The 15,482-nt window shown below is 43.2% G+C and overlaps 1 protein-coding gene and 1 long non-coding RNA gene across 2 annotated transcripts in view; one reads left to right on the top strand and one right to left on the bottom strand.

Moving 5' to 3' along the window:
- Window positions 1-15,482, bottom strand: part of CUBN (cubilin) — a 1,794,835-nt gene that overhangs the window by 572,412 nt on the left and 1,206,941 nt on the right. The window contains exons 39-40 of the mRNA XM_069648353.1: window positions 12,221-12,416; window positions 9,192-9,389 (exon numbers count right to left, since the gene is read on the bottom strand). Coding sequence (XP_069504454.1) covers window positions 9,192-9,389; window positions 12,221-12,416 — 394 coding nt within the window. The remainder of the gene's footprint in view (window positions 1-9,191; window positions 9,390-12,220; window positions 12,417-15,482) is intronic.
- LOC138569915 (uncharacterized) overlaps window positions 1-15,482 on the top strand; it is a 152,337-nt gene that overhangs the window by 99,639 nt on the left and 37,216 nt on the right. The window lies entirely within an intron of this gene.

Here is a 15,482-nt window from a genome sequence, read left to right as displayed (position 1 = left end):
TTTGTATCGTTTACCCGATTTTGTTGCCATCAGTTGTTTAGCAAAATCCAACGTTAACTTACCGTTTCTGCTACTAAATTATTTATTCAAATTTCTCACCCAAATTATTTTTATTCTTTGTATGTAGTCCTTCCACATTATGTGTGACTTCCTTTCCTCCATCTCTCCATATCTTGCACAGCTTCACTGGTTGCCTATTTCCTATATATTTCAATTTTATATGCTATGTACTATTTTGAAAATAATTAATGCCTTGGCACCCACATCTTTTTCTGATCTTATTTCTGTTGCCAGTCTTTCGCGTCAGGGACGGAGCGGTTTTGGAGAAGGCTGGAGTAGAGAGCTGCACCACCTGCGGTGGGAGCAGAGCACTGGAACCTGGAAGACAGGTGAACAATGCTCAGCAACACTGGAGCTTGGGAGATAGAGGATAGACCCAGGAGACCAAAGGGAAAGCAAGGGATTAGTGGACATAGATAGTAAAGGTTGTCTGGGACAAGGTTTTTGACCTAAGGGATGAAGAAGTTAAATAGGAAAGGATGGGAAAGTGTCCCTTGTTATTACAGGTCTTCTCCTCTTGAGCCTTCCATCCCATGCCCTAGCCTTGATAGCACCAACGTCCTTGCCAAATGTAACTCTGATTCCCCCAGGGGAGGGCAAAAGCTTGGCCAAGCTTCCAAACAGGCTAGACACAAATATTTCTATTTCACAAATTAGGGTATTTGCCTCGGATAAGGGTGCAATTGAGATTCCTCTTGCAGGAACTTTAAGTTCCATGCGGTCCGACATGCTAGGCATGGTCAAAGGCTGTTGTGGGGCTATGATAGTGGTGAACAGAACTCTAGAACCCTCACCAAGTGAGTCTAAAGGCTTTAGCTCTACTCTCTCAACATGGTTCTGACTCAGCATCCTGGCACTCTTCCCTAATGCCCCATTCTCACTTTTCTCCTTGATGGATCAATAATATCTATGGAGATCACTTTTGCATTTTCCACCCTCCCCTCTTCAGCCTGGGTTTCCTTATACACCCCCTCATTACTTCAAAAGAGTGTTCCCCTTTGCCCTTCTTAAACTCACCCTTTTTAGGAGTTGGGAGGGCCTGCTTCTCGTCCTCCACAAACTTTCCTGAAGTGTTCATCCTAACTTCCCCTTAATGCTTTTTCCCCTCCTCTTTCCTCTCTGCAAGGACTGCTGCAAGCGCCTTCTGATGTCCTCCTTTTTCTTTGATATATGATAATCTAATCTACTCCTGTTGTCTATTTCCAACCTCTTGACTATACAATGTCTCCTTCAACTTTTTCATGCTCTCTCCTTCAAATCTCCTTCCTGTCTCCAATATATCCTTCAAGCTCTGTTATCCTTTCCTCTCCACCCTCCTCGTTCATTCTCCTTCCAACCTCCTTCAGCAGAGTCTCCTCTTTACTTTTCCTTTGTGACACTACCTCTTTAACTTCTTTCACCCACCCCACTCCCAAAAGGCCTGTGGCTTTTCTCAAGCCCTAGAATCGCCCCAAGGCTGTCTCATGTTGGATTGTTCGCTTTTGTGCTTGATAATTGACCTAGTATGTGGATTGATGGGGCAGGATTCAGAGTCACAATTCACCCTGCTTGTAATTGGAAGTTGGCCATTGTAATAACACCCATCTGCATGGTGACGCAGGCTGAACGTTCTTGAGGCCCATCCGCCATCTTGGTTTTCACATTTGTGAATCTGATGCTAAAGTGTTAACCTCCCTTGTGTAACATCACCCTGTAGGACTCCTTAAGCAACTGCTCTGCACGGAACGCTGCAGGCCTGCACCTTCTAACATTCAAGGTTGCAGTAAGACTTATGGTTAGTTGCCATTGCTCGACTGCCTCATTTGGATGGGGACATTTTCGCCATCTACACGCCTCTGATTCCCTAGGGAGACAGTGTGTGAGCATATCTCATGTTACAATTCCATGCCGCGGCCTGTGCTAGAGGTTGGGTGGTACAGGGATCCACCTATACTTCGTCTGGGCCTATGATGGTTGATGAGCCTCTGGGAAAATGCCTACAAAGTTTAAAGACTGATTAATATGGGTGAACTGCTAATCTGCAACACTTTACTGCACACCCTGTGTATTGTCAACGCTTGGCTTCACAGCCTCGTTTAATTACACCAAGCTACAATCTGAATCAGCCAGCTGACCTCTTTTATTATGCTCAAAGGGATCATTCGTTTTGTATGGATGTCCTTTGGTTTGGTTTCAGCCTCATTAATTTTCCAAAGGGTAATGTACTGATGGTGTAAAAGGGGTCCAGTTTTTCCAGGATGGTGTGTTGGTGTGTGGCAGGGACGGCAATGAGGATGAATAACTGTTGGAATAAGTCCACAAAATGTTGGGGCACAGTGGCATGACTTTGCTCCAAAAAAAAGTGTATGCTATGGAGAAATCGAATATTTGTGCCATGGCATATCTGAAAAGGTGATCTTGCCCAGGAAAGAGTTCACAAGAAACACCTCTGTCTGTACACCTCGATGTGTACAGACAGTGTGGTCAGACTGCAACATCTGATGAAAAAAAGGGCAGCTAGTTATGTGCAAAGATAAGTCAAAGATACGTAAAAGGATGAGCTCAAAAGTGTGACGAGAGCCTTGCAAAATGCACCTGCACTTTGGAAATGTTGCTATGGAAGGAAGAGAATCATATCCATGAATGCCAGTAACAAAGTCCTTGGCACGGTGCTGATGCTAGTTGATAGTGAAAAGAAGCATGTGTTTGAGCCATGCATGTTGCGTGATGCAGAATGCATGCATGCTGTAATAATAAAAGAAATTAGGGGCCCGATTCATGATGTGATATGATAGTTTATTTATATAGCGCCAATACACAATGTGTTTCAAAGCGCTTCAAGGAAAGGGGGGAACAAGGGAAAATACAATGACATTCTTACAGGCCATGAACATTAAGGATGTGAAATTAACTATCGTACTCTGTCTGACGACATTTCAGTGCAAGAGCTAAGACATAGATAAGGCAGTGAGGGGGAGAGTGGGAAGGAAATGAAAACAGACAGGCGACTACCGTACTAGGCCTGACGATATTTCTAGTAGAGCCGGAGAAAAACAAAAGGTGAGGGAGAGGGGTGCAGAAAGGGAGGGGAGGAACAAAACAAGCGACTAGTGTACTAGGCCAGATGACATTTCATATAGTGCTGAAGGGGGGGAGAAACAAATAAGGGGAGGAGGGAGGAGATAGATGAGGTTGCTATCATGCTATGTCCAGGGGCAATTCTGATAGAATAAGTGCACAGAAGAAAGTAAGGGGAGGAGGGGAGTAGATAGGAAAAGAGAGAAGGGAGAGCAGAAGAGAACAGAGTAAGCAGTCAAAAAGAGTTGAGAAGCAAAACGGGAGACTGAATACAATTGCAGAAGTCAGTAGTAACACATAATGTTGCAAGCAAGGATACAAAATGAAGATGGGAACACCATGATTCAGGGCCACCATGAGTACAAGATGCAAAGTAAGTCCAGCATGAGAGTTGAGAAAGGGTGACCCACTGTGAATCAAAGAAGTCCATAAAAGTCAAATCCAGCATTGGCCATAAAACGGTGATGGTGAAACCAGAATGCATCAGGACAGACTCCTGCAGAAGTAGGCTGAGGGGGGTGAGGGGAGCAGGGTAGAAGAATCAAGCAAAACTTGCAATACCTGTGTGCGAGAAGGGTGGAGGGCACAAGGTAATATCACGGGGGGACCAGAAAGGGTGGGGATGGCCTGTGGGGACAGAGGGAGTAAACACATGTTGGTGCATACTTACCTGTTGTCTGAGCAGGGGGTCGGGCCCTGCGTGCTCCTAGTCCGAACAGGCCCAAACAGGAATTGACCTTTTCTTTGTCTGCCGTTTGCTTCAGATGCCTGGGTGAGAGACGCCCTTGATCTAAGATTAAGAGCAGGAAGAAAGAGGCAGGGCTAAGAAGGTGGGTGGTGCTTAGGCCAGGTGACCTAGATCCACTTGCACCTGCGGCCCATCTGCAAAGGAAAGGAGCCTGGAGGGCTCCTTAAGTATGGAAAAAGAGCGGCAACTTGGAAGGCACCATGTGCGTGGGACTTAGACCAGGTGACCTAGATCCACTTGCACTTGCTCCCCATCTGCAAAGGAAAAGAGACTGGAGGGCTCCTTAAGTATGGAAAAAGAGCGGCAACCTGGAAGGCACCATGTGGGTGGGACTTAGACCAGGTGACCAAGATCCACTTGCACCTGCTCCCCATCTGCAGTTTGCTATCATGGAATCTTTTGCACGGTTCAAAGGTGACTTTTCACTGCTGACACAAACCCGGATTCATGGAACTGTGCAAAATGCCTTTGCACGGACTAAGCACTGCAAAAATACAATTTGAACAGTTCCATGAATCAGGGTTTGTGTTGGCAGTGCAAAGTCACTTTGAACCGTGCAAATAATTCCATGAATTGGGTCCTAGGTGTCAAATTGGCTGTTGAAAAGTGTAGATTTTTCCTGGGCGACCACTTTGAAATAAGACCTGACTATACCCCACTGCAGGAAATACTGGTGCCTAAATGCTTGGTCAACGTGCCTGCAAGAATTTGAAAATATATTACCTCCTATTAGATGCACATGTTTCACATTGTCTATATGTTATATTATGTTATGTTATGTTACTTTGCATTTATATAGTGCCTTATGTATCATTATTATGGTCTCAAGGCACTGGTAGGTTCAACGCCCTCGGGAACCATAGTTCAAGTCAGTAGAGAGAGCGAGTCATGAGGTGCGTGGGTGCACCGGATATGTGTGCAGCTGGTGTGGCACTTGTATGATAGCTGCTTCTTAGCAGTAGATGTGGTGATTGGGAGGTCAGGAATATGTGTTCATTCTGGTGGGTTGATATCCAGTCTGATTTCTGGCTGCGTTAGGCCTGAGGAGATGCATAGGCTAGCGGGTGTGCTGAGCCAGCTGTGTTTAATCAGGATTATGGGGAGTACGTGGCAGGTGTTTGTATGAGAACAGCTATACCGAATGTGTCATAGTATCGCTGTGTTCTAGTTGAGTGGTGGTGTATAGGAGAGAGTATGCATGGTGATGTGATATGGTGGTTTTTCGGTAAGGTGTTTGAGATGAAGCACACATCTGAACCATTTGTTCTATCCGTTTTATTCACTCTGTCCGTCCAATCAGCATCGTCTGTTCATACAATTCGCCTGATTCATCATTTAGTTTACTAGTCTTAACATTCATTCCATCATTCGATCGTTCATCTACATAAACTGCTCACTCTAATCTGATTGATCCGTTTCATCCATTTAGTTTACTAGTCTTTGCCTTTATTCCATCACTCGATCGTTCATCTACATAAACTGCTCATTCCAATATGTTGATCTGTTTCATCCTTCGCATCTGTTTAGTGTGTTCCGTCTGTTCTATTCTTTTCATTCATTCGATCTGTTCCATGTGTTTTACACACTGCATCAGTTACATCCGCTGCGTATATTCTGTTCACTCCATTCGCTCCATCCAGTCCATCCGTTCAGTCCACCCCATCCGTTCAGTCCACCCCATACGTCCATCCCAGGCACTCCATCCGTCCCAGGCACTCCATCCGTCCCAGGCACTCCAACCCATTCCATGTACTCCCTCTGTTTTATGCACTCCATCCGTTCTATCCGTCCCATCCACTCCATCTGTTCCATGTCCTCTATCTGTTCCATGCCCTCCATCTGTTCCATGCCCTCCATCTGTTCCTTCCACTTCATCTGTTCCTTCCGCTTCATTTGTTCCTTCCGCTTCATCTGTTCAATCAGCTGCAACCGATCTGTACATTCTATTCATTCCATCCACTCTGTCTGTTCCAAATACTCTGTCTGTTCCATCCACTGTGTCCGTTTGATCCGCTCCATGCATTCCATCCACTCTATCCGTTTGATCCGCTCAATGCGTTCCATCTGCTCCATGCTTTCTATTTGCTCCGTGCTTTCCATTTGATCCATCCACTCGTTTTGATCCATCTAATTCATCCGTTCCATCTACTTCATCCGCACTCCATCCGTCCCATGCACTCCATCCGTCCCATGTTCTTGTTCCGTTCTATCTGATCCATGCATTCCATCTGAACCATGCATTCCATCTGATCCATGCACTTTGTCTGTTCATTCCGCTCCATCTGTTCCATCCGTTCCGTCCATCCCACGCACTCCATCTGTCCCATGCACTCCATCTGTCCCACACACGTCCTCCATCCCACGCACTTGGTCGTTCCAAGCACACTCCATCCATTCCATGCATTCGGTCATTTCATTCACACTCCATCCGTTCCATGCACTCCATCCGTTCCATGCACTCTATCCATTCCATGCACTCCATCCATTCGATCTGTTCCAAGCACTCCATCAGATCCATGCACTTCATCAGTTATATCCGTTTCATGTACTCCATCCGTTCTATCCACTCCAATCATTCCATCGACACCCTGTCCGTTCCATCGACACCCTGTCCGTTCCATCGACACCCTGTCCGTTCCCATGCTCAATGCACAAATCCGCAGGATTAATCAAAAGAGTGTAATCTGGTTAGGTGAATGTATGTGAACAGGTACTAATGATAGGTTTAGGTGCTGTCGATCAAGAGAAATGGGAAGATGCCAGGAACAAAGATGAGGGCTTTGTAGAGAATCTGAGCCATCATGAGGTCAAACAACTTGGCGATGAAGGAACTGAAAGCCATTCTATGTGAAACATAGTGCAGGACTGACTAAAAGAGAGTGCCTCTTGGCCACCATTGAAAAAGAGACATTTGAGTAGTTTGGGGCGTGTGCAAGCTGAAACTCTATATTTCTGACTTCATTTTATCTTCCAAACTGATTGCATGCCTCTGAGGCGGTTAATGGCTGTGGAGAGAAAATCCCAAATTGCTGGGCTGGGCCATAGCCCTTCAGGGACTTAATATGGACATCCAGCAGGATTACAGATTGCAGCACTCCCCTACAGATGGGCTCAGTAGGTACTTTCCTCTGGATGATATGCCTGACCCTTACAATTTTGATGCGCAACCATTTTAACTTGGTACTTGTGACAGAATGCCATCTAGTGGGAGTGGGAGAGAACGTTTATTGATATTTAGAAATACAATTTTGCCATTAATTCCGTTTTTGAAAGGGAGGTCTGCTAAGTAGACCCCCTCTCAAAATTCTCCATGCCAAAATCCTGCTGTGACTGTTTCCTGACATCTACAGCAACTGTCCTACAGTGACAGAAGGGCAGGTTCAAAGGTCAAGCATGCATTCTTGGATGTTGCTGGAACACAAAGTTTGGTACCCCTGTAATATTGTTGTTTGTGTTGCAACTGTATTAGATCACACACCTTCTGAAGAGTATACACCGCATTTGGCCCATGTTATCAAAAGAGGTGAAGGTGTTATACCTGTCCGGTTGTGCCTGTTTCACCTTAATGATTGGGGTCACTGTTGGTTTATTGGTATTATGGGGCTGAGTATGCTTGTTAGACTGTTAGACACTACTCATTCCTGTACTCCTGCAGAACAGTATTCCTTTTGTCACAGCTGCCCCTTCCTGACATGGGTACATGCCTGGGCAATCCAATCCATTTTTGCGCTTAAAGGAATAGTGTGCTCAAAAATGTTATTGGTTAAAAGCATGGCCCATAATCAAAAATATATATAAAAAATATGTTTAAACAAAGTCCCTATGTAAAGTTTTGAGCAAATGAAGCTCAAACTCAAAAATTGGAAGCACTAGGAGGCATACATTTTGTGAAATGGATGAGCCTCCTGTGCTGCCCTTTCGGCACTAATGAAGCAAAAGCCAGCCAGCTGTAATAAACAAAAGCTACCACTGGGTGGCTTTTGTTTCATTGGTGCCGGAGACCAGAGAATGCAGGCAGGAAAGCTGCATCTAGGTAAATGCGTATTTCTTTTTTTTAAATAAGCACTGCAAATATAAAAGCTGCGGTTTTCTTTCTGAGTTTTCTGGGCTGGAGGAGCCCGGAAAGCTTCGAAAGAAAACTGCAGCTTTTAAAACGTTGCATTTCTGTTTGCAGTGGCGTCAGCTTGGAGTCTCCTGGGCTCCAAGCTGAAGCCACCACAAACATAAATACAATGTTGTTGTATTTAAAAATGCTGCGGTTTTCTTTCTAGGTTTCTCATGCTCCTCCGAGCTAGAGGAGCCCGAGAAACTTCGAAAGAAAACCACAGCATTTTTTAAGGGGAGACTCAAAGTGAAAGCCGCTGCCGACAGAAACACAACGCGGTTGTGTTTCCAAATGCTGCAGTGTTTCTGCCTGCAGCTGCTTTCACTTTGAGTCTCCTGGGCTCCCAACAGAGTGCCCAGGAGACTCAAAGTGAAAGCCGCTGCAGGCAGAAACACAACACGGTTGTGTTTCGAAATGCTGTGGTGTTTCTCACTACGGCGGCTTTCGCTTGGGAGTCTCCTGGGCTTCCCCAACCCTGAGGGAGCCCAGGAGACTCCAAGCGAAAGCCGCCACAGTCAGAAATACAACGTTCTTGTATTTATGATTTACGTGGTTTTCCAACCACGGCAATCACAAATACAACAATGTTGTATTTGTAATGGCTGCACCTTTGCTTTTTGTCTTGATTTTACATTTTCTCTGATTCCCTGGACTTGGGGAGCACCGAAAACGTAAAATTAAAGTGAAGGCAGCCTCCTCAGCTCATGTTGAGCTCTGCTCTGGCTACAGTAAGCAAAAGCTCCAAGTAGGGGGCTTTTGCTGCTTGTTTTGTGGCGCCAGGGCAGAGCTGAGGAGGCTGCCTGAAATGGCAAAATGGATGCTCCAATGTAAACGCTTTGAGCCTTGTTTGCATAGGAAATTTCATAAAAAATATGTTTAATGTATGTTTTGGATTATTGCCCATCTTTTAAGGCAATACTATTTTTGAGTGCACTATTCCTTTAAACACATTCATCCCACTGTCCAGATTAATGCACTTGCATACGAGGGAAAATAGAGACCACACATTCAGATTTTACTTTGCCATTCACTTTTATCTTCTTTTATAAAATTGAAGTAGATACGCACACACATTCCTGAACTGCCATAAACGAAATACACAGCTTTTCTGAATCAGGGTCTTTGTGACAAATCATGCAGGTTAAGGATATTGAAAAGCAATGTACAGTACACGTGTAGCAATGCATAAAAAGTATGCCATAAATTAAAACTCCTTCTTACCATCTCTTATCTCAAGTTTGTCGTAATTGCATGAACTATGTGATTCGATGTCCAAGGCCAAGATGTTAAACTCTATTGTGGAGCCCGGGGATCGTATGAGCCATGTGCATTCCATACGGTTGCCATATTTAGCTGGCCAGCCAGGTGAGAAGAGAAAGGACGGTGTCTGTCCTGTCATCAGAATACCACCGCAAGCACCTACATCGAGCACATATGAATTAACAACGTCAGAGACAGGTCAGGCACAGATTCATACAGTCATTGTTTAAGTTCCAACCTACTTCATTAGTATAAAGTAAGCACACCAATTATGTAACTGATTGAAGGGATAATGTACCCCTAGCTTAGATCATAAAGATATTGCAAGTCACTGAGGAGATCTGCGACCGATTAGAGGAACAAAGGCGAAGTCTGAGTTGCTTTATAACGTCACTGAACTCTGTGCTGACTTGCAATATCCTTGTTAAGGGTGTTAGGGAATATTGTATTCCTTATAATACATGTACATACACTCACATCCCCTTTAATACCTGGATTCTTGTTTGATGTATTCTGAAGCATGCAATAAATGTAGAATCTTTTTGGAGAAAAGAAAAGAAATATGCAGCTTCTGATGTGTTGCACAAAATAGTTTCAGCAGTTTAATAAAAATGCATCTAAAAAATGTTTTTGTTTGACTGTAAAATAAGCAATAACATGCACATTTTTACGGTCAGGTGTGAAACTCAACCAGTGCACAAAATAAACATATTACCATAAACAGTTCCTTATCAGTTCAAGGCTGTAAAGCATCATTGAAAGGGAAATTAATTTGTAAGGCATGTCACTGCTTTAATTAAGTGCCTCAGGGGTAGGAGGAATTCAGCTCAGTGCTGACAGGCAGTGACATCACAACTGAAGCATAATAATAGATTACAGAGCATTAGTACCCAGCGAGGGTCAATGAGCTTGTTAAAAGCAAACTCATTGGCACTTGCCTGGGCCTTACCTGCCTGACAAGGCTCCTACGCTGTGGCGTCCTGGAGTTCTTTACCGCAAGTGGCCGACATGGAAAGGGAAAAGGGACTATGTTTTGTTTGTTTACTGTTTTCATTTATTTTTTTGCTTTTTTTCCTTCAGTCGAGAAACGGTCCCAGTGCCGTTTAGCAACTTGAGAAAAATTGCTCTTAGTATCACGGTACGTATGGCAATATAACCCTCGGAGGGGGGCATTACCGGTAGGGTAATGCCCCCGGGGCTTCATCTAACTATGGCCTCGGGGGCATTACCCTACCGGTAATGCACCCCCTCCTCAGGTTATATTGCGAAGTAGTGCTCTCATTTTCTTATTACAGGTCAGTAGTGATGCGACAACTAGCCTGTAAAAAGGTATTTACAGGATTTTATACTGGTAATGCAGATTGCCTTATTTTATAATCCTATAATTTCAGAATATAATAGACATTTACACAGACATGCTGTCAATATATTGTAATCAATGTAAATTGTTTATGCTGTGCATTGTTGCAGAGCAGGACTGCCAGGTCGAGTCACATGGTTATGTTAAAGTCTAATCATTGAGAAAGTGTTTGCCTTTACACAACCATTACGATTAGAACTTTGCAACCTAGTCTACACTTCAATGAAGAATATGATATGATAGGTTATTTATAATGCGCTTAATACCCAGAGGTTTCTAAGCGCAGACCCGGGGATCAAACATGTGTTGCTCTGTGTCGTCTTGATTCCAAGCCGAGCACCTTGGCCCGGAGCTATCCTTGACGATATGAAAACAAGGAAAATTCATTGCAGAAACTAACAAGAGTTACAACACAATTCTGGCAATGACTCTTTGTAGATTCCTGTGCCAGACAACACTCCTCATCTCATGTGCTGGCATACATTCTGGGAAAAGAGGAATACCAACATAACTGTCTATTAAATCCTTAATGTAAGTGTTTAATGCAATTATCCATATCTAGAAAAGGGATCTGGGGCAAGACTATGGGCCTAATTCACAGAGCCGTTTTATAATGGCAAAACCCAATTGGAAAACGTTCTGTCAAGTAGGCCTTATGTCTTGTTGCACACACTACTAATTATCGAGCAATTGCACTTTGCACCACTTTTTTTGTTGAAGTAATATGGAATGGAGCAAGCAGGTTTTGCCGCAATCTGTATTACCAAAAGATTTGTGCAGTGGGAAAAAAATATAGCCGTCTGATTTAGCTTTCTGTTTGTTGCATAATGTTAATGGATGCTGCCTCAAAGTCCAATCTTGAAAAATTAAGCATTATTTCTTTGTTCCCTTTTCCGTGAACCAAAAACAATGAAAAATCACTGCTTAGATGTCTTGCCTTCGTCCAAATGTTCTCTAATTGACACATAGCTAGCTACCTTTGGGACTAGGCATATTTGCTCTATTCCTTAGCACACTGGCAGCAAAAAAAATGGGTAAAACTATTCTAGTCTATTGCAACAATATTTTGGCCATATATATTATGGACCGACCACTTTGCTCAATTCTGTATTAACTAAACACTGGTGATAATTGCATTTACTCCATTTGTAACAATGGTGCAAGCAGATAATCTGGAAAACCTTTAATGGATTAGCATGGCATCCAGTGATGTTACCGAAATGCATTACTGCATGAAATGTTACGGAAAGAATATCCACATTTAAATATATAGGCGGTGGGGGTAAAGAGTTAAAAGGTGTGGAGTGACAAGCTGGGGAAGCAGAGGGTTTGGCAGGCGCAACCCCCTAATTGAATAAAAAATCAAAATCAATCTTTTCTTTCTGGTAACATTTCATTGGTTGAAATGCATTTCGGTACAATGGCATGGAACCATTAGCATTGTTTCATGGCGTGTAGAAAGTTCCTTTGAATCTCAATTACCTATGGATGAAACAGACCTGGTTAAAAAACAACCAACAAAATAGTTATTTGTAAAACCACCATAAACCAGCCTATCTGAGCATGATGTTCTCTCTGTTCTAACAACCTTTTGAGCATGAACAAAGAAAGGGTATTTCTAGAGACAAACCTGGGGCTATGGTAGGAATAGGTCCAGCAGAGGCTTCGATGGCATTCCACTCCAACAGGAAGCCCCTCCTACTCACACTGCCATCAGACTGGAATTTGAATGTCATTGCGCTTCCAAAGGAGGAGATAGCGGGTGGAACAACCGGGCCACAATATGTTCCAATTATATGGGAGTGAGTGTCTGGACCATCGTAAATCTATAAAGAAAACAGGAAACAGCAACATATCAATATTCAAAATATTTCAACATCCTAACACTTTCCTCTACAGAGGGGAGAATTATTGCTCCTGTTATTATTGTGCAAAGCTTAAAGTGACAATGGGGAGAAAAGAAACAAAAGGGGCGGTGCTATCAATGTTGTAAGTGCACAAGACCTAAGGGTCTGGGCGTGTAACAAATGTAATAAATGAATAAAAATAAATCTCCATCTGTTAGCTGTATGTGATAGGCATTGATACCACACTCATCACCACCGTATGGGTTCACAGTGCCAAGGGATGCAGAATGTGGTCTATGGGGGGAGAAAGGTGGTGGAGTAGGAAGGAAAATAAGGAGCACAAAAAACGAGCATCAGATATGAGGAAGAGATTCTAGGAAAGGTAGTGTGGAATGTAATGTATATTAAGTTGCTTGAGAAAGACTCTGCAGCCTGAAATGCTTGCAAAACCTACAATCCACTTTCTGGTCACTAAATACTTGATACTAGCACTTGCGGAACTAGTTCCATCTGAAAAAAGCCAGTCTCCCGTACCCTCGATGAATGACATCCCTTTTGTAATGTACATCACGGTCACTATAACAACCAGTATATATATGATGTTTGATCTTGTGTTGGCTCTCTAACCACTATCATGAATCAGAGATGATTCTCACAGAAATCCTGGCCTGGAAACCTTCTCATGTGCTAAGGAAATCCCGACCCTGGGGGTGGTGTTCTGCGGGAGGACCACATGGGAGAGGATTCAGATCAGGAGAACTGGGAAACCCCTTCCACTAACTTCCCTAGTGACCCTACAATATTAATGGCCTATTGTAGAATTGAAACTAATGAAGAAAAAGGTAATCATAACATTGAGAACTTCAAGTTGCACAATGCCCTAAGTACTGAGACGAGGAAGAGGGACTCAGAGGCTCTGTACTGTAAGGTGTAGGCTAGTGGTTCTAATGACTCACACATGAGCAGGACTTTTAAATATATAAGGCCTACTCAGATGGAGGCCATGAGAAGCAGAACACGAAGGTGAAGTTGCAGAGACCACCAGTCTCAGTTGCAGTGGAAGAAGAAAGGGGACGCCAGAGCTTCTGCTATCGCTGAAGCGGATGTTGGTCCTCAGAGAGTCTCCAAGGTTGATAACCTTAATTGTAGAGGTTGCACGGCGGGAAGCGAAATTGTGTCCGCCTTTCCCAATGGAGAGAAAGGATCTCTTGATTGCGTACAGTGTCATGGTGGCTGGCGAGAACCGGTGTGCACTAGGAGTGAGAGAAGCTCCTTCCCCGAGTGGCGTGGGCCACTGGAGAATCCCAGCAGTCTGGCATACAGGAGGCGGCAGAAAAGGCAGAAAAGGCAGAACGAGCAGTGGCAGCCGATAGCACGGACGCGTGTGCAGAGACCTGTGAGTTTATCATTGGCGGGTAAACCCGGTATGCTCCATAGGCTACCGCTGACTACTAAAAGCTATTTTAAGTACCAACTAAACATAAAGAAAATTCATTGGACAAATAGGAACCTTATAGAAAGGCAAGAAGAAAACGATTATAATCATTGTTATAAAGAGGGGGCAAAACTGAAGCAAGCAAACTATAACAATCAATGCCAAAATAAAGAAGGGCCAAGATTTCGCAGAGCATACAATCCATGCTGGCTAAATAATAAGAGCACATTGTTGCATGGAGTTTGTGACCATTGTTGCCAGAGTAAGGAAGAGGTAATATTTAAGCAAGATATCAAAAAGCATTGCCTAAGTCAAAGAGGGGCAGGTGTAATAAAGACACATTGCTAGCAGTTAAATTACGTAAATGTAGTAATACAGAAGTGGCAGGAGAGAGGCCCTCCTGATATAAAGTATCAAGGAGCAGAAGAGCATAACCTGCATTGCCTGTGGTAAACAAAAGAGTGGATCAAACAGAACCAATGTATTTTATGTTTTCCAAAAAAGAAATTGTGAATTTTGATGTTATTGAAAGTTAAAGACTTTCCAAAAGGTTTGAAGTCAACATCACCACAGAGTACTTGTAGTAGAGTTAGGAGTGTTTGCCCTGGCAGGCGAGTACACCAGGATAGGGAACTTTTAGTGGTAGTCCTGGCAGGTTAGTGGACCAGGAAAAAATCATTGAAGTACTGCAATTGTGGTTGAAGGCTGTGTGGAGAAGAAGAAGTGGCAAGATTCTTGAATTGTTGTTGAATCATCCTAAGAAAAGGTTGTTGATCCAGAAGAATTGTGAAAGTGTTTTGTTTCTTAAGAAGAAGAATTTGTGCAAAACTCTTGGATACAAGTAGAGAAATAAAGACTGTCATCTAGTTGAACTGTTGGTTAAAGTCCAAGAGAAAGACTGTTGGAGTAAGAAGAAATGTATCATCAGAACTTGACTACACTACAGAACTTGCTTATTTGAACTTTTGATCTATAATCCTGCTTTGAATATGGGGAAGGGGAATCGACCCAGGTTACAAGGTTGTACAGTTATTAGGTGTATGTTGAATTTAACTGTTATTCTGTTACATTTGAATTGCCATATATATTCCCCTTATTAATGTGATGTATGTATGAGTGTGAGGAACAGATTCCTTTTGTCAAAGTGCTTTCAGTTAGTTTATTTTGATAGGCAGGGGAAATCCTTGTTAAATTAGGGATAGTGAGGCGTTTATCAAACCCTTATAATCTAATACCAATATCTTGTGAAAAACCTATACTAAGTTGTCTGCCTCACATTTCTGACTCCTCACACAACCCTCCTCCGGCCAGCCGAGCTAGTGTTACCAGCATGGAAACCGGTCAATACAATGCTTTTGACGATGACACAACTCTGCATTTCTTCCTGAGATGTTTGACAAAATAATAATACAAATACACATTTTTAGTTGAAAGATAACATAATATTCCCAACTACATACTGATTCTGTTAGTCGAATAATAGTTATGACCGAGTGAAGGAACAAACTTAAGTATGTATGTATGTGATTTAGAAAGCGCAAACCTGGCTGATAACCAACTGTGTGACGTACATAGGCGGCCCCTAGGTTTACACAAGTAAGTGTACAGGG

The sequence above is a fragment of the Ambystoma mexicanum genome, chromosome 2q (genome assembly GCF_040938575.1).
Source record: "Ambystoma mexicanum isolate Mex_15411 chromosome 2q, UKY_AmexF1_1, whole genome shotgun sequence".
NCBI classification, from domain to species: Eukaryota; Metazoa; Chordata; class Amphibia; order Caudata; family Ambystomatidae; genus Ambystoma; species Ambystoma mexicanum.
Note: the sequence above shows the minus strand (reverse complement) of the source record. Positions and strands in the feature narration are given on the sequence as shown.